The following is a 23,494-nucleotide window of genomic DNA, read 5'->3' as shown; positions in this document are numbered from 1 at the left end:
CTAAAGTGCTTCTCGGAAACAAAATTGAGATCTTTCGGATTTTTAAAAGATTATGTTTTTTTTTTAAATATACATGTTTGTGACATATGAACACGTCCAAGGAACCCAGCTGCCAATGAGAACAGAGGAAGAGAATGGAGATAAACGTGAATGAAACACTGTTCTCACAAAAACTTCCTTGAACACCTGTACTACTATTACTGACTAGCAAACATAATGCTGGTGGTACGAGAGCTGACATGAGGGGAAGAGCGCCCCCTTGTGGTGGATAACAACAAGTGCAAATTAAAGGTACACTTAAAATGTTCACTGCAAATACAGAGTGAGGGCCGGCTGGTGGCAATTATCTTCTGATTATTTTCACCATGGCACTCACTTCTACTACACGAGATTGATTTTCTTTTTTTCAGAATGACTGCAAAAATGCCAGGTTTCCAGTTGTTATACCTCCATATAATGCTATTTTGTTTATATCCTTGCATCTCTAGAATAAGACATTTGGGTAAGGTATGAGCAAACGTCTACCGTATGAAATAAACTTCCACCCGAATACGGTTGGAAAAATTGTAAGTTTTACATAAAAATAAATTTGTGGTTTTATTTAATGCATTAGCATCTCCACCAGATGGCGGTATAACATGCTAGCGCAGTGCACTCAAGTACTCCTGACTAATGTATGCCGTCCAGTACCAGGCCGTAGGTATCAGTCCATGCCACAACCATTTTCATATCCCTATTATTTTACGGTGATGGTTAATGGATTAAACGTCTTTAATGTGGAATTTGGGGTAGTGTCAAAATTACCGGGGGAACTTCACCCAAACTCGCAATTGAACACCACACAGCTATCGAGGATATCCTGTTTAGCTCCTCGACGTCCCGGGTTCGCTGATGTTCTCTTGAAGACTGCTTCACTTCGAGAGTACAAAATGGATTTCTTTTCTTCTCGGGGGAAAGTTCATGACCTAAATTGTTGGCTGCCACTAGGGGGCAGTCGAGGCATTTTGCCTTTCCTCGCCGCCTGCACGACGATAAACTCAGTGACGTCACGCGTCGCGGCGCTTTCAGCGGGTTTTGATGGCAGAGCGGTGAGCCACAGAAGGGTAGGACTCAGCACCAAGAGGTTCCGCTGACATTTCCTGCCTCTCGTAGCTGCTTTTTAATCTGTGTTAGATCCGCAACGTCACAACATTTGGATTAAACAACTCTGCGAGCTGTGCGCAGCCGGTAAAGCAACAAATCTACTAACTCAACTAATCTCTGGCCACGACTTCCCAGCCATGTCAACAAACCAGTAGAACTTTCTCTTTCGCTGGGTTGTGGGTGGTCAGTGTGGATTTTAATAGATATTGTTGTGTTTAGGCGGTTGTCACAGATTTGTTTGTAATTCATTTGCAAATAAATGTTTTTTGAAAGTTGTCTATTGTCGTTTTAGACTGACAGAGATGCCTCCAAGAAAAAGACCCAGAGTGACTCGAAAAGCAGCTGAAGCAGGTGTGTGAATGTTGTCACAGGGGAGCGGCAATGCAGTTTAGAAATTAATTATTATTTCTGTAACAATTCAGGCAAAGCTGCTGGTGGCTCCACTGCACAAGAGGCAGATGGAGGTAAAAGAAAGACATCTGGAAAAGCTGAGGTGACAGAATCAGCTGCTCCCTCGCAGTACTGTCACTGGCTGATGAAGTCTGAGCCAGAGAGCCGCTTTGAGAACGGCGTGGATGTGAAGGTACACGAGAGCGTCAAGCCTGCCGCCTGTTCCTAACAGAGTAGGCTGATGTGGTCTGATTCGCCTGCTTCCCGCTTGCAGTTTGGGATCGAGGACCTCAAGGCTTTACCAGATCAGACTGGCTGCTGGGACGGTGTGCGTAACTATCAAGTAAGAGCCTTGAGATCAGCACTAGGTCATTCCCGGGGCCTGGCCTCGTTATCCAGCCATGTGCAGTCACTGTTCTTTATGCCAATATTATCCTGCAGGCACGCAACTTCATGAGGCAAATGAAAGAGGGTCAGCTGGCTTTCTTCTATCACAGCAACTGCAAGGAGCCTGGCATAGCAGGAGTCATGAAGGTAGGCTCCCAATCCTAACAAACAGTTGAAAAGCATTTTCTTCCCCCCCAGAAATTAAATCTTAGTCATCACTCCGCCTTTCTGAACCTGCAGAAAAATGTTCGGATTGAATGCCGCACCCAGTGCCTGTCTCATCTGCCGCATTTGCTTCTCCAGATTGTGAAGGAAGCGTACGTGGACCACACTCAGTTCGACAAGAAAGACGTCCATTTCGATGCCTCCAGTAAACCCGACAACCCCAAGTGGAGCATGGTAAACCGACACGTCAGGCATCAACAGCGTAGCAGCTGATGCGCAGCTGATGCGCAGCAGGTACAACTTCTGATTTTTTTTGCTTTTGCTCTCCGCCAGGTTGACGTTCAGTACCAGAGAATGATGAAGCGTTTTATTCCGCTCTCCGAGCTTAAAAAGTACCACCTGCAGCACGTGAAGCAGGGGGGCGCTTCGAAAAATATGGCGCTTTTTACAAGGGCCCGGCTGTCTGTGCAACCCCTCACTGCTGGTGAGTACAGAGTTGGACAGTGGAAATGTCATTTAACAGTATTCTGATGTGAAACAGAGTTTAATTATTAGACAATGAATTAAGTTTAATTATTAGACACGCATCGTTTCAACCTGTTCTTACTGCCTTTGCTGCCTAAACGGGGCTTGACTAGGTCAGGATTGGTTGGTTGTTATAATTATAAACACATTGCCACATTACGGAGCGACGATCCTGGATCCTGATGCAAGGAGACGCTTCACTGTTGCTTGTCCTGCACAGTTTTTTCTCATGTGCTTTTCCAGCATATTGCTAACTGATGTGCTCTTCCTCTGCAGAAGAGTTTGCCTTTGTTGTGGGTTTGGAAGATGAAGAGCCTGTGTGAGGATCGGCCGAGCGACTCTGTTTTTTTCTGTCTGTTAACTAGTATTAAACATGTTTTGGTTAAAAAAAAAAAAAAGATCCTGACTTGAGTTTGGTTTATGGCACCAGTTATTGGACTGGGTGCTAGTGGATTCAAAACTAAAGCAGTGATTAAAGTGCAGCTGTTCTGGCTTATGAGTTTTTCTCATCATATGTAGTGATGAGGGAAACTCACCCACAGGATTGATTGTTTTCCTGCTGTAATTCAGCTGATTTTAACACACAAAGCAAGAAAACAGACTATTCATCACTCTGCTGATAGTCCCTGGGTAAATTACTTTACATTTTGTACCCCATAAATTTACATAATGAGTTCCAGCGCTAAGATGGAAGTGTTTGTTCAGCACTGAGTACAAAGTCACGTAAAGGGCCAGAGTGTGAATTTTAGTAGCATCTAATTGTGTGAAAGCATATTGCAGATATTGTCCTTTTTTTTTTTTTAATATGCCACATGTTTTATTTACCAGCTGTTATGTCACATGCTGGGCTGTCACCATGGTGATGCAATATACAAGTAGACCTGCTCTCCATGTACATAGAACTGCTTGTTAGCAGGAGAAAACAATCCAGTGACTTGTTTTTAGTTACTTTATTTTGCTAAAAACAAACATAGGTTTTCTTTTCATGCTGATAAATGTTACACATTGGTCCTTTAAACAATATAATCATGAAAATTAGAGTAAGGCAAGAATGAAACATTTGATTGGTTAGCGTTCCTATCGTAACTCAAGTGTGGCCACCATCTGAATCTGGGGATTGTCCCCACGTTCACATTAAATTCATGTAATGTCACTCTATCCACCAAGCAGTAGTCTGAAGTGCTCCATTTGCATTTGGCATTAATTTATTGTACTTTCAGGGACATGGCGGAAGATTTGATCAGCGTTTTGCAAATATAGCTCTGATGTAACTTCTCTGGTTAAAAGAATGAAATGGTGTTAGAAGCAGGAGCATTTCTTTCTCTTGTTACACATAAGCACAAGTGTCAAGTCTCTAGTCAAGAGGTTACAGAGGAGTTCATACTATCAGATCCATAATACAACACCTCTTCCTAACAACACTGGAATGGCGAAGTAAAGCAAACAAACACCAAAAGGTCATTTTGTGGCACTTTGCAGTCTTCTCAGTGTACACATGAACATGACTGAAGGTTTTAGCTGGTCTTATTTACAGATTCAACACAAAGGTGGGATTATATTTATTCTCAAAGGAGAAAAAAGGAATCCAGCTTCCTTTTTCAAAGAGCAAACACGAAAAGAGGAAATGCATTAAATTATAACAGTGCAAAAAAAAAAAAATCTTCTGACCAATAACCAGAGTTAGGAATGTATTTTATACTTGTCGTGGAATGTCGGGCACACGTTTTGTTAAAAGCATATTGACATGTACGGAATTAGAAGTCTATAAATCAAATCAGTGGGAAAAAAAACTCACAAAAGACTTGAGGACAGTGAGGCAGGTGAGTAATCTGATTTAAGAGAAAAGAGGAGAGACAAAAAAAAAAAAAAAAATAGACCAGCGGCCTGAAGCTACTCCTGCTGCCTCACGCACACTGTTCCAGTTCACACACTGCGTTACTGCATGGCAGCCTCCCTTCTTCATCCCAGCAGGTACAAACAGCTGCTTGGCCCAGATGTCGCTCGCTTGGCGGCGCTCGGGACGTCCGGGGCCTCTAGCCGCTCTCCTCCTTGGCCGCTTGCTCCAGAGCGCTCTCCGAGGCAGCCGAGCCCTCGAACCTCTGCGAGGCGATGGCGGCCTGATGGGACATGCTCTTCCGCACCACGTCCCCTTTCCTCCACAGCGTGATCTCCTGCGTGGGAGGCGGGGAGAAGATAGCTGGTCAAGCTCTCTTTTCATCACGTCCACAAACTCATCCACGCCGTGGTTTGCGCTGGTGCACTCTTTCAAAAGACACGTTTTTAGGCCTCCGGCTAAAACTGAAATAACATTTAAAGGACGGAAGGGACTGGGCAATGTATTGCATCTGGAGGAGATCAGATTCACTATGGCCTACAGAGCTGAGCTGTTGTTATAAAATCTGGCAACTAGTCGTTAATCTACTGAAAAGTTGAAGTATATGTTCAATGTTTGTCCATACAGCATCATCTTGTAATAATATCAAGATGTTTTTGTCTGTTTTTGTCTGTGTGTTTTTGTTATTTTTATTTTTTGTGCGTATTTGTTGTCTGGTGTTTTCTTGTTTTGTTGTTGTAATATAATTGTTCTTGAGAATCAATCAAAAAAAAATATATAAAAAAGAGAAGCAGAGAGAAAGAGACAAAAAGAAATTAAAAGATGCATATTTACGCCATTGGCTAGAAAAAAAGAAATTGCTGTGCACTCATACATTAACTCACAAATTGATCTTGTTGACTTCCAACTGCATTGTGGAGGCTCAGTGATGTAAAAATCTATTTGCATGAGGATTAAATGCAAACTAATATGGTACATCCCATAATGGCTCGCACCAATTTGATTATTTTGTTTTTCCTACAGCGACACAATTAAAGTTGAGCTGCTGGATAAGCTGCAAATATGAAGGAACCCAAAGAAACTGCATCCATAATATGATGTCTACTAATTACTGCGTTGCTATTCATCCTAACAGCCACCATAAGTTTTTTTTTAATTTTCATTCATTTCCACATTTTCCAGCGCTGGACCTTGGCAGCAGCTGATTATCAGCACTTCATGCTTTTAACCACAGTCGTGCATCACCTGCTGTTTGAAGTAGCGCCTCTCCTCCTCGTCGATCAGCACCAGGTTCAGGTAGTATCGCACCGAGAACTTCTTGTTGATGTCTCTCATGGTGGGAGTCAAGTCATAACCAGCCAGGAATAACCTGATGGGGATGGACTCTCCTGGAACAGCAGGTTGGATGATATTGATCTTTTGGTCAACAGCGGGGTCCTTTCTGATTAAACTAACGAGCTGCAGTCGTAGAGATGTGTTGTTCACCTCTGACAGGGGCGCCGTCCATGATCTCATACTTGGCGATGGTGTCGTTTTCATGGTAGACACTCGGCCCGGTGCCCGTCGTCTCTCGCTTGATGATGTCGATCTCCATGTGCTTGATTTTGATCCGCACTAGGAGGAAGTAGATCTTCCCCACGATGACGTCTTTCAAGTGGTACCTGTCCAAACACAAATGGCAACACAGGTAAACCTATTTTCATTGTCTTGGTGCAATATCAATATTCTTTCAGAATCTTTACTGTAATTTTCAGGGTTTTTCGGAGGTTATGTTGTGCGCTTTAGGATATTTTGTCCATGAAGGCTGCTGAGACTTGTGTCACTCTGTTACAGCTACTATTATAGTTCCAGTTACACAATATAATGCCACAATTCAATGACTTGTTCAATTTTTTTTAATCACAAGTTTTCCAGAAAGAGTAATCCAAAGAGTAACTCAAAAATCATGAAGAATGTTTGTTGCAGTTCAACAGTCTTACTTGGACTTGTTGTACTCAAACTCAATGTGGAGGCAATCCTCAATGCCAACCTCCATTTTAATGGAGGAGTTGAGTTCGGGGTAAGTGCTCAATGTGTGGACCACGATGTCCAACTCCTTGGCGATGTCATTGAGTCTTCTGATCACCGTGGCACGAAGGAAATATCTGTGAATGCACAAGAAGGAACAGAAAACGGAAGCTTTTCCCTCTTCATCCAATCATCAGGTGATAAAGTTTGGTGACGCCCAACTTGAATGTCAGCACATGACAGGCAGGTTAAAAATAGACACTTCCAGTTGTTCCAGCCTCACTACCTGGCAAGGGAAGAGTCAATGATCGATCCTACCTTAGTTTGACATTCTGGCCTGTGTAGGACTCGTAAGGTTTTTCCACATGAGTGAACTCGAAGTCGAAGGTCTGCGACTGAGTTATTTCACCCGGTCGTGCAAGATCTTTCACCAGGGAGACAAACTCATGATGGTTTCCTCTGTCATAATAGAGCTCTGGAAGGAAAGCAAATGCATATACACACACGTTTAATTGCTTTTCTACTAACTTCGGAAGAAATGTTAGACTATTTCTGAAGTTATGTCCACTAAGCTGTGAGCTTTTACAGTGGAGTAGCAGCAGAAAATCAGGTTACACTTTTGAGTCTGGGTGGTTTGTCTAAAAGTGCATTGAACTCCATTGAAGGCATGCTGGTTCCTTATTTTTTTATTTTTTTTAGGGCTTATTTTGCATAGAGACAAAAAGCAAAACCACACTTCCAAAGTAATACAGTAAGGGGGGTAAATGTACCAGTCTTTTGGTGAAATTTCAGTTCATAGTGGATTATGTTTTCAGCGGCTCAAATGTCACAACACATCCAATTGTACCAATGACAGTTTGACACAATAAAATAATGAAGAAGTAAAAATAAGTATTTAGAAATAATTTACATTATATGTTTGAGTGGTCTGTGTTATCTCGCAACCCCCACTTGCAGTAAAAAATAATTTGTACACAGTCCCTTAATAGATGTCTTTTTCTTTTCTTTTTTCTTTTTAAATGTCAGCGCTTGCTGACACTATCCAATAAGAAAAGAGGGCAGCAGAAGTCACCACCCGTCACCATGTACATACCAATCTGACCAACAAATTCTATTTTGATGCCCTGGTGCTCCAGCCTCTTCCCGGGGTTCTTCAGTGTGACATTCACCTTCCCACTCACAGTCTCGCCATCATAGAAAAGAAAATATTTGTCTTTCTTTCCATCCTCGGTCTTGTGCTCAGCCTTCTTCCTCGTCTCGGCATCATTCAGGACCACGTCGATTTCGGCGCTCTGGCCAAAGCTGAAGAAACTCATCGTGCAGACGTGCGGGGTTAAACTATGAACGTAACGTTATTGTAGATCGAGAGTCCACAAAAAAAAAAAAAAACCCAACACAACCTGCTAATGCTAGGCTGCAAAAGTAGGAAACAGGCAGAGAACGGCCAGGCCTGTGTTGTATCGCTACCGTCCAGACGTCGGTGAACACAGCAAACTGTCAAACAAGGACAAAGTCAACGATAGTGAACTCCTCGAAAAGATAAACGTTGGCTACATGTCAACACACAGTTCTAACGACGGAGCAAGCTGGCAATGCGCTGGCAAAACGAAGAGGTACGGTAATATGTCCATCAGCAAATGAGTAGTTTCCGTTTTTGTTCCCTTTATGTAAAAATGTTATCGACTAACGGTAAAGGCGGGCTACTGTCGATTTACGTCGTAGCGATTAACAGTGTTGAAAAGATATACTACATGTTTGTTTACTGAAGGAAAAGACGGTGACTGTTGTCAAAAATTCAGGAAGTTGCGTCGCGCCAGCAGCATGGGGTTAACTGCTTCCGGGTGCCTTTCTAATTTCAAAATAAAACGCCAACGAGCAACGCGTGTGTAGTTGGATGCATTTGGGCCTGAAACTACGTCGGTTCGGTGAGAAGGCTTTCACTGATTTTAAAGATAACATAAAATACATTAAAAAAAAAAAAAAACAACAACTATATGTTAAGATATAGTGCTTACTGAATTATTGCCATGTGTAACAAAGCGAAAAATATGTATTTCGTTATAATGCCGCTGCACTTCATAAATATTCAACTATCTGCTCTTAATTTGACGCAGTTAAAAAAGATCTAAAATCTAAAATCCCTCACCTTTCTAAAGCATTAAAAGGCTTGTACCTCATATTTTATAAAACACGTGACACATTTGCGCCTCCAATTAACAGTTCAATTGTATTTAATAGTAACAAAATACCATGAACATACAGCATTGTTATCAAATGGCCAGTGGACATTTTACAACAGTTCCTGAGTTGTTACACAGATGACTGACAATAATGTTGAAATGACAGGCTCAACACTGCAGAAACACACTAAACAGTAAATACTGTTATTTTATTTCCAACAAACAACTTTATCGCATATGTACAGTAAGGTATGAAGTGCAATGTATGAAAATCAAAAGTTCAAAAAAATGTATGCATTTCTATGTACATTAAATACTGAGTCAAACCTGGACAATATGTCCAATACTCAAAATAATTAGTTAAGCACAGAAGGTCACTTATACACAGAAACAGCACTCTAAAAATCATACTTCATCACCTTTATAGTACATATTGATTTTGCAGCATAGTGGCATATATGTTTGTCAAATCAATGGGAAACTTGTATATATCCTTATTATTTGTAAATAGAGGAAAGGCTGACAAATTGTGCCTATTCAAATGGAGCGCATCAGCCGCTTACACTCTGCTGCTTATTGCCTGTGTAACTATTTTATATACAAAATGTTTCAACTCATCCCAATGCAAAAGAAAACACAAACATCTTTATGATAACGATCACAAGTTGTTTACATAAATCTAGTAAAACAACTCAAATGAATTCTGTAAAAACAAGTAAAGATTTATAAAAGATAATCTTCCCAAAAGGAAAAAAAATGTCCAGCATTTAATTTCGGTGACAACAATGGTTTTGACGTGTGATGAACACATGCTGGAAAAAATTGAGAACGTTTTTAAAACAAAGAAGAAGAAAAAAAACCTCAAAAAACGATGTTATGTTTTCAACTCAATATTAACAGCGTAGTGAATACAAAATGCTACAGCACTTATAAAAAAATCACAAAACTGTGCCACAAAATATAATAAAGTTACTTTGGCAAGTTGGTTGGTTTGATCTTTGTGTGCATCAGAGAATAATGTGCTATGTTAAACTTCAAACTTCACCGCCTGGAGCGTAATTGTAGTGTGTAACCTCCTCCAAAACTTCTTGTTTTTGTCTCTGTTCCGTATCATCTCCTGTCTCAACTGTCAAATGATGAATGAAGACTTGTGGCGAAAATGGCCCTGTGGGAAATAAAGGACATGAAAAGCTGGTATCCACAAAGCATCCTCTATAAGCTTCCACCTCTCACATTTAGCAATAAATGCTTACCTCATCTGCGTCAGCATAGTCCACACCGTTAGTTTGTGTGGGCCAATTGTAGCTATTGGGTAGAGAAAACAAATATTTCAAAATCCTTCATAGCAAAGGGCATTGCTGCGGGAGACGACTGGATTCACCTCCCACAGCTCCAAGTCACGCTGTACTCACTTGTTTTCACTGTGGCCTTTTTTGTGAAAGCATCCGCGCTTCAGGGAATGACAAAGGGTCCCAACAAAACAGAGGAAAAGCAAGACCGCGCCGCAGGACTTGAGGAAGATCCCAAGGATGTCGACGTCATCTGCAACATCACAGAGGCGGTTTTAACAGAGGTAGGAAGGCTTGCCGGTTGTTCCTCTGCATGTATCGTACAATTCCATAAATATTTGTTCCACATTGCCGAGACATTTTCACCATAACTGGTATCCAGCCAGCTGTCATAAAGGTGGCAAGCATTTGCACTGATATAGACTCTGCTTTTGTATCCGTATGGACAGTAAAAATTGCTCTTTTTATTCTAAGAGGGTGACCTCTGACACTCTGACTCAGGCGCTTTGACACTCACAGACTTCCATCTTCTGCGGCGAACACTGTGCGTGCCCAGCGTCGTTCTTGGCCTGGCAGTAGTACTCCCCTGCGTCCTCCTTTCTCACTCTTCGAAATTTCTAGAGGGGACACATATAGAAACGTTTCCGTGACACATTGCATTGTCGACAAAATGCTAAAACGGATGCTCGGCTGTGAATAAATTCAAGGCGCGGAAAAATTTGCACCTCTCACTACATCTTGTTGCATTTGAGTTAGTGAACCATAATCCCAACACAATACCTGTCAATTCGACATCATCCTCCTTTCTTGTGCAGCCTCTGATTCAACATTGTTAATTGCTAAATTTGCATGCGTGGTTTAATCCTGCTAATAGTCATACATTGCCAGGGTTTATTCAAATTGAGCCGTCTATATTTACACAAGCTAAGCTGCACCTGCGCTGTTATGCAAACAACATCCCCCACATTTGTCTGAGACATACATTTTTTTGGGAATATTTTTCTCAGTATACACAACACGAGGCATCGAATGCACCGTTGTCATCCCTGGCTCTGCCCCTGTTGGTCTCACCAGGCCTCCCGTGTCAGGGTTGATGCTGTAGGAGGAGTTGATTAACTTGGGACTGGTTTTGGAGTCCTGAGGAAGCTCCTCGTCGTTGTGGAACCAGCGGTACTGGGGCGCAGGGAAGCCCTCGTTCTCCAGGCACCGCAGCTCCGTCGACGTTCCCACCGTGACGGCCTCGGGGACGCTGCACCGAGGTACCACAGGTTTCACTGCACACAGACAGACACGGACATGGATGAACGCGTAACAATGACATCATGCGTCGGACAGATGGATGACAACATCCATCTGTCCATCCATCCATCCATCCGTCCGTCCGTCCATCCATCCGTCCGTCCGTCCATCCATCCATCCATCCGTCCGTCCGTCCATCCGTCCATCCGTCTGTCCGTCCGTCCATCCATCCATCCATCCGTCCGTCCGTTTTCCGTCCATCCATCCGTCTGTCCATCCATCCATCCATCCATCCATCCATCCATCCATCCATTTTCTATCGCTGCTGCTCCTGCGCTCAGGGTCATGGGAGTGCTGGAGCCTATCTCAGCTGCCTTAGGGTGAAGGTGGGGTCACACCCAGTAAAAGCAGCCAGCTCAGCACTGAGCCACAGCACTCACACATATGGACAATTAAGTGAAGGCAGTGAGGGTGAAGTGCATGGCTTTGGACTGCGGGAGGGAGTCCAAAGATAATCATCACTACAACATGGACAAACCAATTTGCTTTTATTTAATATTGTAGCAGCTCATTGGACTACAAGGTGCTTATTGCTGTTGCCTCAGAGCAAGAAAATCACAAGTGCTATTCGAAGCTGGAACCTTTGTGTATGCAGTGCTTGTTGTGCCTGCATGGGTTCCCTCCAGGTTCTCCGGCTTCCTCGCACAGTCCAAGGACATGCACATTAGGCTAATTGTCAATTCTAGATTGTCTCTAGGTGAGACTGTGAGTGTGGGTGCTTTGGTCTCTGCGATGAACTGGCAACTCGTCCAGGCTTGTACCCCAGGGGTAACCCTGCCTTCACACCAAGACAGCTGGGAAAGAGTCCAGCACCCCCCACGACCCCGAGTGCAGGAGAAGCATGGACAGAAAGTGGAAGGGTGCCAGGTTTTGTGATATTATTTACAATGGCGGGTGAATAACACGCAAGCTGTGGCTGGGGCATGATTGGACTCACACGCAATGTGAAAATCACGCTGCAAAAAAAGCAATTGCAACATCTGTGTGTTGACGTCATGCTGCATTTGATGTGGAAACGCCTCAAAGGTAAGGGAAAAGCAGACAAATGAAGTCCTTGTATGATTCTTCTATAATAAGAAGTTATATGGAGATCAGCTGGGGCTTTGCCATCTATACCTCTCACTGCAAGGCTGATCAGAATCTCATCAAAGTCCCTCTGATCGTCGATGGCGGCCACCTCGCAGCGGTACTCTGCCGTGTCCGACCGGGTGGTGTTGAAGATCAGGATGTTGGCTGGCTCTCTGAGCTGAGCTCTGTTCTCCAAGTCCCCTTCAGAGAGAGAAAAGAAAGCCATCACAATCGCTCATTCACACACGCAGCGAGACTTCACGGTCCAGAAAAACAGAATTCCGAGCCAAGTTCTCGGCGCTATTCATTCGACTGGTCTTTGAGTCCTGAGTGATTCCTTCAAACTTCTCTCTGCAGCTCTGTGGGTTTATGTCACTTTTAAAACGGCGCTTCTAAGCCTCACCTGATATCTTGTTTTGAAAGTAGATGTAGCTGGGGATGCCGTTCTTAATCTTCTTCCACTCAATCCGTGGGTTGTTTGTCGAGATGGACTCTATTAAACAGGTCAGCTCGATGGCTGTGAGGAAAACGGACAGCAAGGGCGCGCGTCTCAAATCAGCAAAGAGAGAAAAGCTACTTTGGAATAAATAGATTAGTGTGATCTTCCGGCAACTTACGCTCAAACTCATTTGCCCATACAATCTTGTCCGTGGTCCGGAGGATTACCCCGAGAGATGATGGAATGTGACCTGCGAAGTAAAAAAAAAAAAAAAAAAAAAAAAGAAAAAGAAGAAGAAGAAGGAAAAAAAAAAAATGAGGCTTTAAAAGTGCTAAGTAACCCTGATGGCGCGCACAAACATTTTCATTAACACACATTATCAACTCGGCACGTTGCCTAATAAACAGAGGATTAGGGTGATAAATATAGAGCCTCTCAGAGAGCGCCAGAGCCTTGGGATCTGATTTAAGGTTAGCATATCTCATTAATAACTCCGCGTTCCTGTTTAACAAGATTAACACTCTGAGCCAAGATGTGTCTGCACGTGTATTTTTTTTTAATGCAAATATGTTTACAGGCTTCTGGCATTAAAAAGAAATATAGCAATTCTGCTATTACACGTGGTTCAGTTTATGGCGGCTGACGGTGGTCATTTCAGCTTGTTATGACAACATAATAACGGCCGTGGGCTCCAAATGTTAACTGCCTCAATAAAAATATTAATTCCGGCAGTTAGACGTTTTTGTTTTTTATTGTTTTGGCTCCGTTCCACAGGGCTGCGTTGGAAGCGAAACTGACTGAGGTTAAAAAGCTGACTCCCTGCTTTTTTGTCTGAGGCTTGTGACACTCTCTGGAGAGCCGGCGTGGGTGGACTTCTATACACAAAAGTCAGCAAAACAATCACAAGCCTATAGAAAAGGAAACTAGGGATCTTTTTTTATTTAGGGGCTGAAACCAACTCCTGACCCCTGTCCAAATGCGTCAGACTGCACCCCCCGAAGGAAAAGGGGTCTGCTTTGGAACAAAACAAAAACCCCAGAACAAAATCACATCCTATTTGCAAACAACTTATTTCCTTCTTTTTTGGGGTGACTTTGCTCAAGTTCATCTCAAGCGCTGAGGGGTAGAGACCGTCTGATTTGCGGGCTGTCACGAGAAGTAAAAATAGAGCTCGGCTTTCAGAGTCAAAGTGGGAGGAATTGTCAGAATTTTGTCAAGAACAGCTGTGATTTGAAAACGGGAGCTTCTGCCTCACTAGCTTTTAGCTCCTGTGCGACAGCGTGCCTTTAAAGAGGCTGGCCAGAGCTGCTCAATGATGTGTCACTCATGAGGCCAGGGAGCTCAGATTCCTGTGCTCACACACGCTACATGCATGCACCCAAAAATAACATCATACTAGTTCAATTTAATTCCCCCCCCCTGGTTTATTTCTTCTCTCCAAAGGCTTTTTTCACTGAATGTATGTGACACTAATAGGTGCTGAGCTATGCAGAATAAATAATTTACCGACATCCCCGAACAAAACAAATTGGACGAACTAAAATAACTCGACAGTGTGGGAATGTGCTTAAACTCAAAGCACATTTAATCATCCGCCTTGGTCCCCCTCCCACCGCCCCCCGGCATAAACAACACAGAAGATATACTTATTTAAGTTCCTTGCTTGAGTGCACTTTCCTTTAAGCGATCTGTGTTATTTTGTAAATGTCAGATTGTAATGGCAAGAGACACGGTTCACAAGTTGTTGGTTTTTTTGTCATTTTTTTAATTCTAAATTTCAGCCTCTGCGACGGCGCGCCGAGGTTTGCGCGACACAACAAATTAGCAAAAACGCCACAACTGCGATCTTTCAACGTGCAAATTACTCAACGGGGCGCGCCACCACAACGGCGGCAACCGTGTACTTAGCCCGCTCCGTCTTGTGCCACTTCCAAACGCAACAATTGCCGGGTACAAATGCAGCTAACTGCACCCGCGCTGAATAATTAAGGCGCTAGGGCTCCCAGTGGTGGCGGCATGAAGGCTGAAATTAGATAATAACAATTATCCGAACAGACCTTGAATACTTCCAACCCCCCCCCCCCCCCCCCTATTTGCCTTGAGGAGAAGCAGACTCTAGTTCAGTGGCTCTCCAGCAGCCTCCGAGCCCGACGCTCAGTCTGAGTGTAGTATAGTAGGTAGGCACGCAGCCCGCACCGAGGAAGCTGCTGAAAACATGGGTGATGACAAAGCATCCGCTCATACGAGCACAGCTGCGGACACTGATGGGATCTGACTCCCAGGTCTCAGCTTCCGTCTCCGTTCGCTGACTTTCCCACCCTGTACATCGGAGGCTATTTATAGCGCGGCAGTAACTGGACATCCTGAGAGACATAAGCTTGAGCGGCAAAATGCCCCCTCGGCGTATGCACGGGTCCACCGACGTATCGCGCTCTCTCAGAACCAGACTCTGGAGGCGACTTGCAGGGGGGCAGGGCGGCGCGTCGGGTGACGGCGCACAGTCGGGAATTAAACCGCGGGCCAAACGCGAAGGGAACACGACGCAAAATGATGCAAAGGCAAGCAAGGGTTGCGTCGCGGAAAAAAATATTAACACGTGCGAGAAAAGAGGATTAGAAGGGAACTCGAGCGTTGCGGTCTTAGAGGAAATGATGAATCTAATGAAATGTTCTCATAGGTCTGTTTGTTTTGGTAAGGCACTCTGTGGAAAAGATGAAGGGCCCGAGGGCCGACCCCTGTTGCACGTCATCCTCCCACATCTTCTGTCTTTGGTAATGCAGCCCTGCAAAAAAAAAGTGACTTACGTAACGACAGTTTTTTTTTTTTTTACTCTTCGAAAAACAATACAATAAAAGTTAAGTGCGTGTAAAATATGACAAAATGCCTTAGAGCACATGCGAAACCTGGCGTGGCGTCGATGCGATCGAGGGCAGTGTGCCGTGGGAAGGAATATCCACAGTCAATTAGCGCCACGTCGTCCGCCTAATTATGCATGCGAGCGTCGCATAGAGGCGTGCACGCAACAATGGCGGGGCCGTGCATGCGAGAAAAAAAGAAAAGAAAGAAGAGACAATATTTCTGAATAATGAAAATAATCCGGCTGCTCGCTGGGAAAGCGAACACACAGGCTCCGTTGTAATCCCGGTTATTGTAACGCATAGACAATGTAGGGGCCTATATTGGATGCGGAGACGTGATCTTTAATGACCACACGGCCGCAATACTCTTATTCTATAAACATGAAAGCCACTGCCCTGTCCCCCCGTCCCTGCGAGGGACATGAATGTCGAGGCAGCGCATCTATAAAAAGCCTCGTTCCCAGACATTCCAAGCGCAGCCGCCGCAAACATTTGCAAAGAGAACGGTTAGCTGGAAGCAAAGCGAGCGGGGCCAAAGACCAGGCGCACTCTCAGCATACTGGGGTGCAACAGCGGCTGATTACGGAGTGTGAGACACTTGTGTTGCGATAAGCTCATGAGGGAAATATGGGGGAGCTTTATTTTCTGTTATTTGTGAGACCAAAGAGAGAGAGAGAGAGGGAGAGAGAGAGAGAAAGAGAGAGAGAGAGTGGGAGAGAGAGAGTGAGAGAGGAAGAGAGAGAGAGAGAGAGAGATAAAAGACTGCAGAGAAACAGTTTATGTCCACAAATTTTTAACAGAGGTTACTAAACAAACCAGTCTGATTATAGAAGAGTGGGAAGAGAACACCAGTCATATTATTACAACATACCGTGGTTTACTGCTGACGGTTTCAGCAGTAAACCGTCAGCAGTACGGTTTATGAAATAAACAAGCAAAATTGTCTTATGTTTTAATGTAGATATGAGCTTTCGAGTGACCCGAAGAATGAGTTTAATCCAGATTTCACTGTAAACATACTTTTTCTTCACTTTTCTTCCCCTTTTCTTCTTTACACTACATAGACAAAAGTAATAGAATGCAGTATGTGTGATACAAGCCTCTGCGTGTAATATACCATCTCTATGAGGAAACTAAAGTTTCAACATCATCTTGAATCCATCACGCGAAAACCTTGTCCTATAATTACCCTGACCCCCCCCAAAAAAATAATTTATGCATCATTGTCTCCGAGTTCTATGGAGCGTGGTTAAAAGAATGTGAAAACTGATTAATATTCATGACTTTGACCTAAAGGCTTAAGAGTAGATTACTGGATTGTTGGTGGGGTTTTTTTTTTTTTTCAGTGCCACCAACATTATATGATGGTTGAGTTTCAGCAGCTTAGGCGCGCTGAGCTGAATTTCAGATGCGTCGCATGTGCTCCTCTTAATCGTTTGACTCACGCTTGCAAAGACGGAGCAAGCGTGCGTGAAAAGTTCAACACTGTTAGATGCTTCTCTTCCCATTCGGAAAAAAACTATCTGCTGCGTCGGTAGTTGGTGTCCGCCGAGCAGCAGCAGCAGCAGCAGCAGCAGCAGCAGCAGGGTGACCCAACACTAAGTGCATACCGGGGGGGGGGTGGACAGCACTTGTCAACCCACCGGCAGCTGCATTGATCCACTCAAATGCTCCAGCTGTTTTTTTCTTTTTTTGGAAATGGGGGGGAGATGGGGGGGAGATGAGGGGGAGGGGAGGGAGGGGGGGTGATGAGGCATGTCACCTCCAACCATGTGACCCACCATCCGTTTAACCCCGCACGTCAATAAAAACATGCCTCTCGAACGCCACCTCAACGGCGGCTTGTTACAGATGTGCATTTGAACTTTGGATAATAGCGGCGCTATGATTTTTTTGCATGCATGGTTGCAGGAATGAGCGGGCATGCATAATTCATTGTTTATTATTATTACAGCGGTTATGTGAGGTGCAGTGGCGAGGCCCTGTGACTTATGATACCCTTCATCTCTGCTCTGACACGACCAGGACCCCCCAGCTCACCATAGCGTGCACTATAGTTGCACTCCCTGTCACCCTAAGTGACGTTATCTTTGTTTAGCACGGAAATCCCCACACAAATCTGTGATCATCCCAAAATAAACATAAAATCTCGTATTTGGGTATTTATGTCAAAGATAATAGAACAAATAAAGCGCCCTTTAAAGCTTTTTTCTCCCTGCTCAGGTGTTTTCACGTTCATCCACGACGTTAAAACGTTTGTTGTTGCAGCGACGTCATTTTTGTCCCTGGTTCGACTCACCCTGAGCGACGGTAGAGCGGAAGCAAAGCGTTCCAATGACACACACACACACACACACACACACACACACACACACACACACACACACACACACACACACACACAGAGACGCCCTCCGCGGCAGGGAGACCACTGGGCTGCTGGCCGTACTACCCTACTACGCTGAGCTAACCTCCGCTAGCAGACACAGCCCCCCCCCCCCAACGTTACGGCTCGCTACGGCTGGAACTAAACAGCGGTGGCACCTCCGCTCCCTTGTGCGGGAGAACCGCTGTTGAGAAAGGGCAAAGAAAAACTTACCCAGGCTGCTGTACAGGAGCAGACAAGCCACGAGTCGAGCCATCGCCATCTTGCCGTGTCTAACGTGACGGTCACAATAGCTCACACACGCACGCAGGCAGAGAAAACACGCTCGCATCCACACGGCGGCACCTCCGAGAGGAGAGAGGTATGAGGATGGAGGCGGCGGCAGCAGCAGCAGCAGCGCACACTGCTGGATGTTGCCATCGACGAGTTTCCATAGCTACGAGCGGAGGGGGCGGAGCCTCCACCGCGGGCTGGCAGGCGCTGGGCGTCGCTAAGACGGGCTCGCACCTCCCCCTCCGACGGAGGCAGCAGAAGCAGGGCACACACTCACACTCGGCGAAGTGATGACGTTTCAAATGTTCACATTGCTTTGAAAAGCACTTGGAAATGACTCAGTTTAAGAGTCAGTCAATACCAGTAGTGGATTAAATTCCCAGGGTTGAAAAAGTAAACATAGATAAAATGAAATAGTAAGTATTAAGCTGTTGCCCCACCGGTGCATGTCGAAAGAAAATAGGTTTTTGCAGACATAAATGCACAATTTCCGGGACATTTGAGATGAATACTGAAATAATAGATTTGTGGTTCTCAAAGTGAGGTCCAGGGACCAACTGAAGTCCCCGAAAGGCCAGGCCTAAAATCTGATACAGACAAAGATATATAAAATATGAACTTTTCTTTATTCCAAAGTGCACTGCAAATTCATTGGTAAAACTGAGCATGGCAACTTCTATTAACGTCCATTACATATTATATCTCCCAATATTATTAGCGAGGCTGTATTAATTCAAATGAAATCAACTATACGAGTAAAAACAAACATGTACGTGAGAAGAACTCATTCTTGACCAAGAACTTGCAATATAATAGACACTTAACACTTAACTGTTTGCGAGGCTAAAAGAAATATCATACACACAGCTTTAAGCGATTTATCTGAAGACCTATAAGACGTTGCCTTTAAGACAATACCGAGGGTTGGGCGTCCTCATGAAAGGCTACTACAAGGGCACCGGGGCGGAAGATGTCCACAGACAGGAAATGCCTGGGAATCACAAGGTATTTATCTCTTAAGCGCACAACAATATGTTTCTTCTTTGGGCCAGTACTCGTCGTTAATCCTTCACTGAAAAAAAAAAAAAAAAAAACGTCATCACATCTGCCCCTGTTCTCTCAAAAATAAAATAATAATAAAATAAAAAAAAACATACATACATATTAAACTGAACGTTACACAATACCATCATTTTCCACCGAATCAATCAAATCCCCCTGAAAGTAGGTCTGATACAAAGTTTCATTTTGTTTCGAGCCTGATTATATTTTTATACCTCACAAAATGTAGCCGACTTGGTTCCCGATAATGACCAGTAGGTGGCAGTATATCATCAGGTATACGTACATATTTTTAAAACTGTCACCATTTTTGCAGCACCATCTTATGTAGAGGAAAAATGTATGGAGAGAAAAAAAATAGAATTAATCTTTGCCACCATCTGTTACCACTCCTCTTACATTCTACAGAGAGTATATTAGGTCGATGCATTTGTACGCATAGCAATATTCAATTCTTAATAATGAAAAAATAATAATAGACAAAACAAATACAGAACATGTTACTAAAAAACTAAATTCCTCATGCAGAGGTTTGGTGTTAAGTTGAGACACAAGCTCTGACTCCCCCCCCCAAAAAAAAAAAAAAAAAAAAAAATATCATCTTAAAATAACAAGAGTGGGGAAATAAAGGACCTTCACCTCCCTCCTGCTGGCCTCCCACTGTAGCTGTGTTCCTAGTATACGTTGCTAGGCAATCATTTCTCCATTTCAAGGCCCCTTCTGGTTGGCCTTTGTTGCATGTCATAGAAAACAGTTTGCTTCTACTGTTTAGCAGATGCAGTGGGACTTTCAAAGATAAGGGCTTCATCGACATTTAGTTCTTTTATTTTGCTGAGATTCTATAGTAAATAAAAATATGGAGAATAAATAACTGGTAAAATACTCAGTTTTTTCCTTTCTTCGTGTATATTCTTTGAAACTACCCTTTTGACACGGTGGCATCGTGATTCATGTCACCGGTGCTGCTAATAGAGACCCTCATTTCCTGTAATATGCCATCGCTAAAAGAGCCAGCGCCTGTTTGCATCGTTTGCTCTGGGACTGCATATATTTCTCGAATATGAAGAATGCACCGCATTGGCTTCTGATTTAATATCCACTCCTCTACTCAGGCTCAGACCCATGAGTCTTGTTCCTGTAAGCTTGACAGACAGGTCTAACACCAGCTGAGCTATTTAAGTTGTGCGCCGTGTTGGAAGCACGAGATATGAAAAGCATATTAGACTGCAGCGTTATGCAGAAGGGAGAGAAAAAAACTATGGTGACGTGAAACTGCAAATTTCCTCCACATAAAAGGGAGATTAAAACTCTCAGGTGCTGGAGGTTGAATAAATGAAAGTTTGTATTCAGGGGTGAGTGTTGACTCACTTTATAATAAAGACACAGTGCAGATATTGCCACTGTTTTGCAATTTAAAACAACTCATGGAGCATTGTGAGCCAAGGACAAAGACCTCATTGAGAGGGTCACTCAGCAACAGTAACTCAAATAATAACTGGTTACAGCCAGAGTTTACAGAATACCATTATTATGTAAAATATAAGTGTTCTCCCCGAATTGGTGCGTGTCGGTGTGAATCTTCGGCCTTTAAGATAAATTATATGTGAGTGTGACAGACGGCGACACACCAAGTCTAGAGTGATTCCAGGAAATGCTAATGTGTCAAATGTGTCTGCGGCTTGGTCACTCTGTCGTACTTGCCTTGAAGGATTGTCTTATCTCAAAGTAACCTTCAGTACCTGTCAAAAATCTGCTGTCTGCAGGTTCCCTTCATACCCCCCCTCCCCCAACCCACAATGTCCTAACTCGCCCTCTTTGCTGTTTCTGCCATGTGCATTTTCCATTTTCTGCTGTTATTTCTTCTGTTTGGTTTTGGGAAATCATGCTGTTGTGATCAAGCGCCTTCTATGAGATGCAGGGCTGCATCCCGCGCACGTCCACTTTTAGATTCCTGTTCATCAGGCTTGGATAAGAGGAGCAGACACGTTTGGCAGTATAGCTTTAATCAAAAAAAGAAAAAGAAAAGTGCAGCCTGCCTGCGAGTGTGATGGGGCTCCTCTGGGCAGGAGTGGAGCTTTCAGAAGCAGCTCAAGGTTTAGCAGGGAGGCGGCTCCGAGGATTTCCAAAGCAGACTGTCAAATGGAGGTGGTGGTTTAGGAAATCCAGCAGAGGACAGAAGTTTCAGATCATGGTGGCCCAAAGAGCAGAGGAGGTGGTGGAGGCCTCTGTCTTAGCTCCTTCAGATTAAGAGCACTGGGAAACCCTGGTAAAAATATCATGCATAGCGATAATAATACAGCATGTCTTAAGCATGTTTTTGCTTTTTAAATCTTGATATTCATTTGTTTTTTTTCACCAGAAGGTCTAAAACACTTCTTTCTAAATACACTTTTACACGTTGTAATTCATGGTTTAAGACAAAAACACTGATTTCTAGTTACTTAGTGAAAAATGCTATCAAAAATATACAATATCTTTAGGAATATTTACAAATCAAACTGTGAAGCATATTGTAAAGCATTTCAAATTTGCAAATGAGCTTGGATTTGAAATTGTATTTCAGTAAAGATAAAAATAGTTGATGAGCACATGAGCTCAAACCTTGCCTGCTGCTTTATAGATTTAATACATGGACATTCTTAAACTCTCAGTTCAACAGTCATGATGGAAGAACTGACCTGTCAAACCTTGTTTTAAATTCTTCAAACTCTTCTTTAATATCGGGCACTTCCAGGCAGGACAGGGCAGAGAGTGTGTATAGTTCAACTTATTTGTAAAGTGCCAAACTAAAAATATGTTTATTTATCAACAACCTCGAAGTTTGCCTGACCGCTGTTTAGGCTGCAATGATAAACAGTCTCGGGCTGAGTTTTTGGAGTATTCAAAGTGGTCAAATAAATCAGTTCAATAAAAACTGAAATATTTATGTCTAAAATGTCCGGCTGTAAACCCTGGAGCACAACAAACATGTCAATGTTCTTAAGGGGAAAACACCATTCCTCATGTTTTGAACCCATATTGTGAATGTGTCGTGATCAGCAGCTTAGTTGGACTTAGTTTAACTTAGGGGTTTGTTTTAAACTAGTTTATATCAATTACTTTTCCCCATAAAACAATCAAACTTCTGCAGCCACAGCGATATTAATCACGTAAGACCAGACTGCTTCATTCAGCTGGCAGGCTGAATCAGTTTGTGATGCCAAGCGCGACAGAAAGTTTCTATATTGGTTGCGGTGGCAATAACTGTTGGAAAGTTATTACAAGGAGCAAAAAAAAACAAAAAAAACAAAAAAGTCATGCCAAATTGTTATGTTGATTCCTCTCATGGACAGGCAGAGTTGAACTCCCTCCTCATACCAATAAGACTAAGAGTTGACAGTTTGCTGGCACTGCACCCCCCAACCCAATTAGCACCGTGGTAATAATAGGATTCACAAGTGAGCAGCGAGGTGCCATGGTGCGCAAACTTGAAGATTTCAGTGTGATAAAGAAGTGCAGGCATTTTTAAATTAAGACTGTTGAGTCATTATCGCGCTCCGCAAACGTCTCAAAAAGCTTTTGGGTGAAGAAGCAGACATGTGGGTGTTTTTTCTCTCTCTCTCTCTCCCACAGATCCGCTGATGACCACTGAACATGACAAGTAATTCTCATCTGACAGGGGGCGCAGCAAATGAAAGTGACTTTGAGCCTCAAAGCCCATCCTGCCGACGCAGTGCATGTGTCATTCACATCTGCTGCTGCAGAGAGCAGGACAGAAAAGGGAGACAGTGAAGTTAATGTTTCAATCTTGGTGTTGGAATTCAGAACTGCTTTTTTGGAGAGATGATTCTCTCCAATGGTATTCTAAAATAACAGTTAATTAAATAAAAGGTGGTTTCAGAAATAGAAAACCTTCAAATTGCTTTCATGGCCAAAAAAGCACTTGATTTAATCCTAGACTGCTGAAGATTGATTTAGGTATTACATAGCTTGGTTGATGCATTAGATAAGAATGTGCAGTATCACGACTTTTTGTTCCTGAGACGTGACTTAGCATCACATCTCACCTTCTCTGGTGGTGAAAACTTCACTCAGCTCAGGCGGCTGACCGTGCTGTGGGGGAAGGGTGGGGCTGTGTGGGCAACAAGATGGTTGACGTAAGCCGAAAGGAGAGCGAAAAAAAAAAAAAGTGGCATCAGCTTTGAGCATC

The 23,494-nt window shown here is 43.5% G+C and overlaps 4 protein-coding genes across 7 annotated transcripts in view; 2 read left to right on the top strand and 2 right to left on the bottom strand.

The window, feature by feature from the left end:
• The first annotated feature begins 1,006 nt into the window (after nucleotides 1-1,006).
• Nucleotides 1,007-22,078, top strand: thyn1 (thymocyte nuclear protein 1). Of its 3 annotated transcripts, none has more exons than XM_076036398.1 (9): nucleotides 1,007-1,102; nucleotides 1,436-1,494; nucleotides 1,566-1,726; nucleotides 1,808-1,876; nucleotides 1,975-2,067; nucleotides 2,224-2,319; nucleotides 2,419-2,569; nucleotides 2,887-2,966; nucleotides 22,067-22,078. In XM_076036398.1, the coding sequence occupies exons 2-8, from the start codon at nucleotides 1,446-1,448 to the stop codon at nucleotides 2,931-2,933; spliced, it is 666 nt and encodes a 221-aa protein (XP_075892513.1). In that variant the 5' UTR covers nucleotides 1,007-1,102; nucleotides 1,436-1,445; the 3' UTR covers nucleotides 2,934-2,966; nucleotides 22,067-22,078. The 3 variants fall into 3 exon arrangements, with proteins under 3 accessions (XP_075892513.1, XP_075892514.1, XP_075892515.1); XM_076036400.1 differs by having other exon boundaries at nucleotides 1,100-1,227; XM_076036399.1 differs by lacking the exon at nucleotides 22,067-22,078 and having other exon boundaries at nucleotides 2,887-4,409.
• Nucleotides 3,798-8,268, bottom strand: LOC142895396 (vacuolar protein sorting-associated protein 26B-like). Its single transcript, XM_076036401.1, has 6 exons — nucleotides 7,545-8,268; nucleotides 6,770-6,926; nucleotides 6,424-6,588; nucleotides 5,930-6,105; nucleotides 5,690-5,832; nucleotides 3,798-4,781 (listed from the first exon to the last, which is right to left on the bottom strand). Exons 1-6 carry the CDS (start codon nucleotides 7,765-7,767, stop codon nucleotides 4,644-4,646), a joined length of 1,002 nt encoding a protein of 333 aa, XP_075892516.1. The 5' UTR covers nucleotides 7,768-8,268; the 3' UTR covers nucleotides 3,798-4,643.
• LOC142895397 (junctional adhesion molecule 3B-like) lies at nucleotides 8,660-18,414 on the bottom strand. The gene is made up of 9 exons (XM_076036402.1): nucleotides 18,184-18,414; nucleotides 12,905-12,976; nucleotides 12,691-12,804; nucleotides 12,336-12,488; nucleotides 10,992-11,194; nucleotides 10,438-10,537; nucleotides 10,044-10,173; nucleotides 9,885-9,936; nucleotides 8,660-9,796 (listed from the first exon to the last, which is right to left on the bottom strand). The coding sequence occupies exons 1-9, from the start codon at nucleotides 18,299-18,301 to the stop codon at nucleotides 9,761-9,763; spliced, it is 978 nt and encodes a 325-aa protein (XP_075892517.1). The 5' UTR covers nucleotides 18,302-18,414; the 3' UTR covers nucleotides 8,660-9,760.
• Nucleotides 9,750-23,494, top strand: part of igsf9ba (immunoglobulin superfamily, member 9Ba) — a 70,008-nt gene continuing 56,263 nt past the window's right edge. For both annotated transcript variants that reach the window (XM_076036396.1, XM_076036394.1), the window contains exons 1-3: nucleotides 9,750-9,825; nucleotides 10,074-10,204; nucleotides 10,928-11,179. The gene's annotated coding sequence lies outside the window, so the exon portion shown is untranslated. The remainder of the gene's footprint in view (nucleotides 9,826-10,073; nucleotides 10,205-10,927; nucleotides 11,180-23,494) is intronic.

Source organism: Nelusetta ayraudi, unplaced genomic scaffold (genome assembly GCF_046127955.1).
Source record: "Nelusetta ayraudi isolate G7.1 ecotype Tasmania unplaced genomic scaffold, CSIRO-AGI_Nayr_v1 ptg000048l, whole genome shotgun sequence".
NCBI lineage: Eukaryota > Metazoa > Chordata > Actinopteri > Tetraodontiformes > Monacanthidae > Nelusetta > Nelusetta ayraudi.
This window is presented reverse-complemented; position numbering and strand designations above follow the sequence as displayed.

What these genes read in the sequence shown, in the direction of transcription:
- thyn1 (XM_076036398.1), top strand. Translation starts at nt 1,446, where the DNA reads ATGCCTCCAAGAAAAAGACCCAGAGTGACTCGAAAAGCAGCTGAAGCA. An exon ending in TCGAAAAGCAGCTGAAGCAG is followed by an intron (nt 1,495 to 1,565) that starts GTGTGTGAATGT and finishes GTAACAATTCAG; the next exon opens with GCAAAGCTGCTGGTGGCTCC. An exon ending in GCATAGCAGGAGTCATGAAG is followed by an intron (nt 2,068 to 2,223) that starts GTAGGCTCCCAA and finishes TTGCTTCTCCAG; the next exon opens with ATTGTGAAGGAAGCGTACGT.
- LOC142895396 (XM_076036401.1), bottom strand. Translation starts at nt 7,767, where the DNA reads ATGAGTTTCTTCAGCTTTGGCCAGAGCGCCGAAATCGACGTGGTCCTG. An exon ending in TTTGAGTACAACAAGTCCAA is followed by an intron (nt 6,106 to 6,423) that starts GTAAGACTGTTG and finishes GTGTTTGGACAG; the next exon opens with GTACCACTTGAAAGACGTCA. An exon ending in GGACGGCGCCCCTGTCAGAG is followed by an intron (nt 5,833 to 5,929) that starts GTGAACAACACA and finishes CTGCTGTTCCAG; the next exon opens with GAGAGTCCATCCCCATCAGG.
- LOC142895397 (XM_076036402.1), bottom strand. Translation starts at nt 18,301, where the DNA reads ATGCGAGCGTGTTTTCTCTGCCTGCGTGCGTGTGTGAGCTATTGTGAC. An exon ending in ATGGGCAAATGAGTTTGAGC is followed by an intron (nt 12,805 to 12,904) that starts GTAAGTTGCCGG and finishes TTTTCCTCACAG; the next exon opens with CCATCGAGCTGACCTGTTTA. An exon ending in AAAGGCCACAGTGAAAACAA is followed by an intron (nt 9,937 to 10,043) that starts GTGAGTACAGCG and finishes TCTACCCAATAG; the next exon opens with CTACAATTGGCCCACACAAA.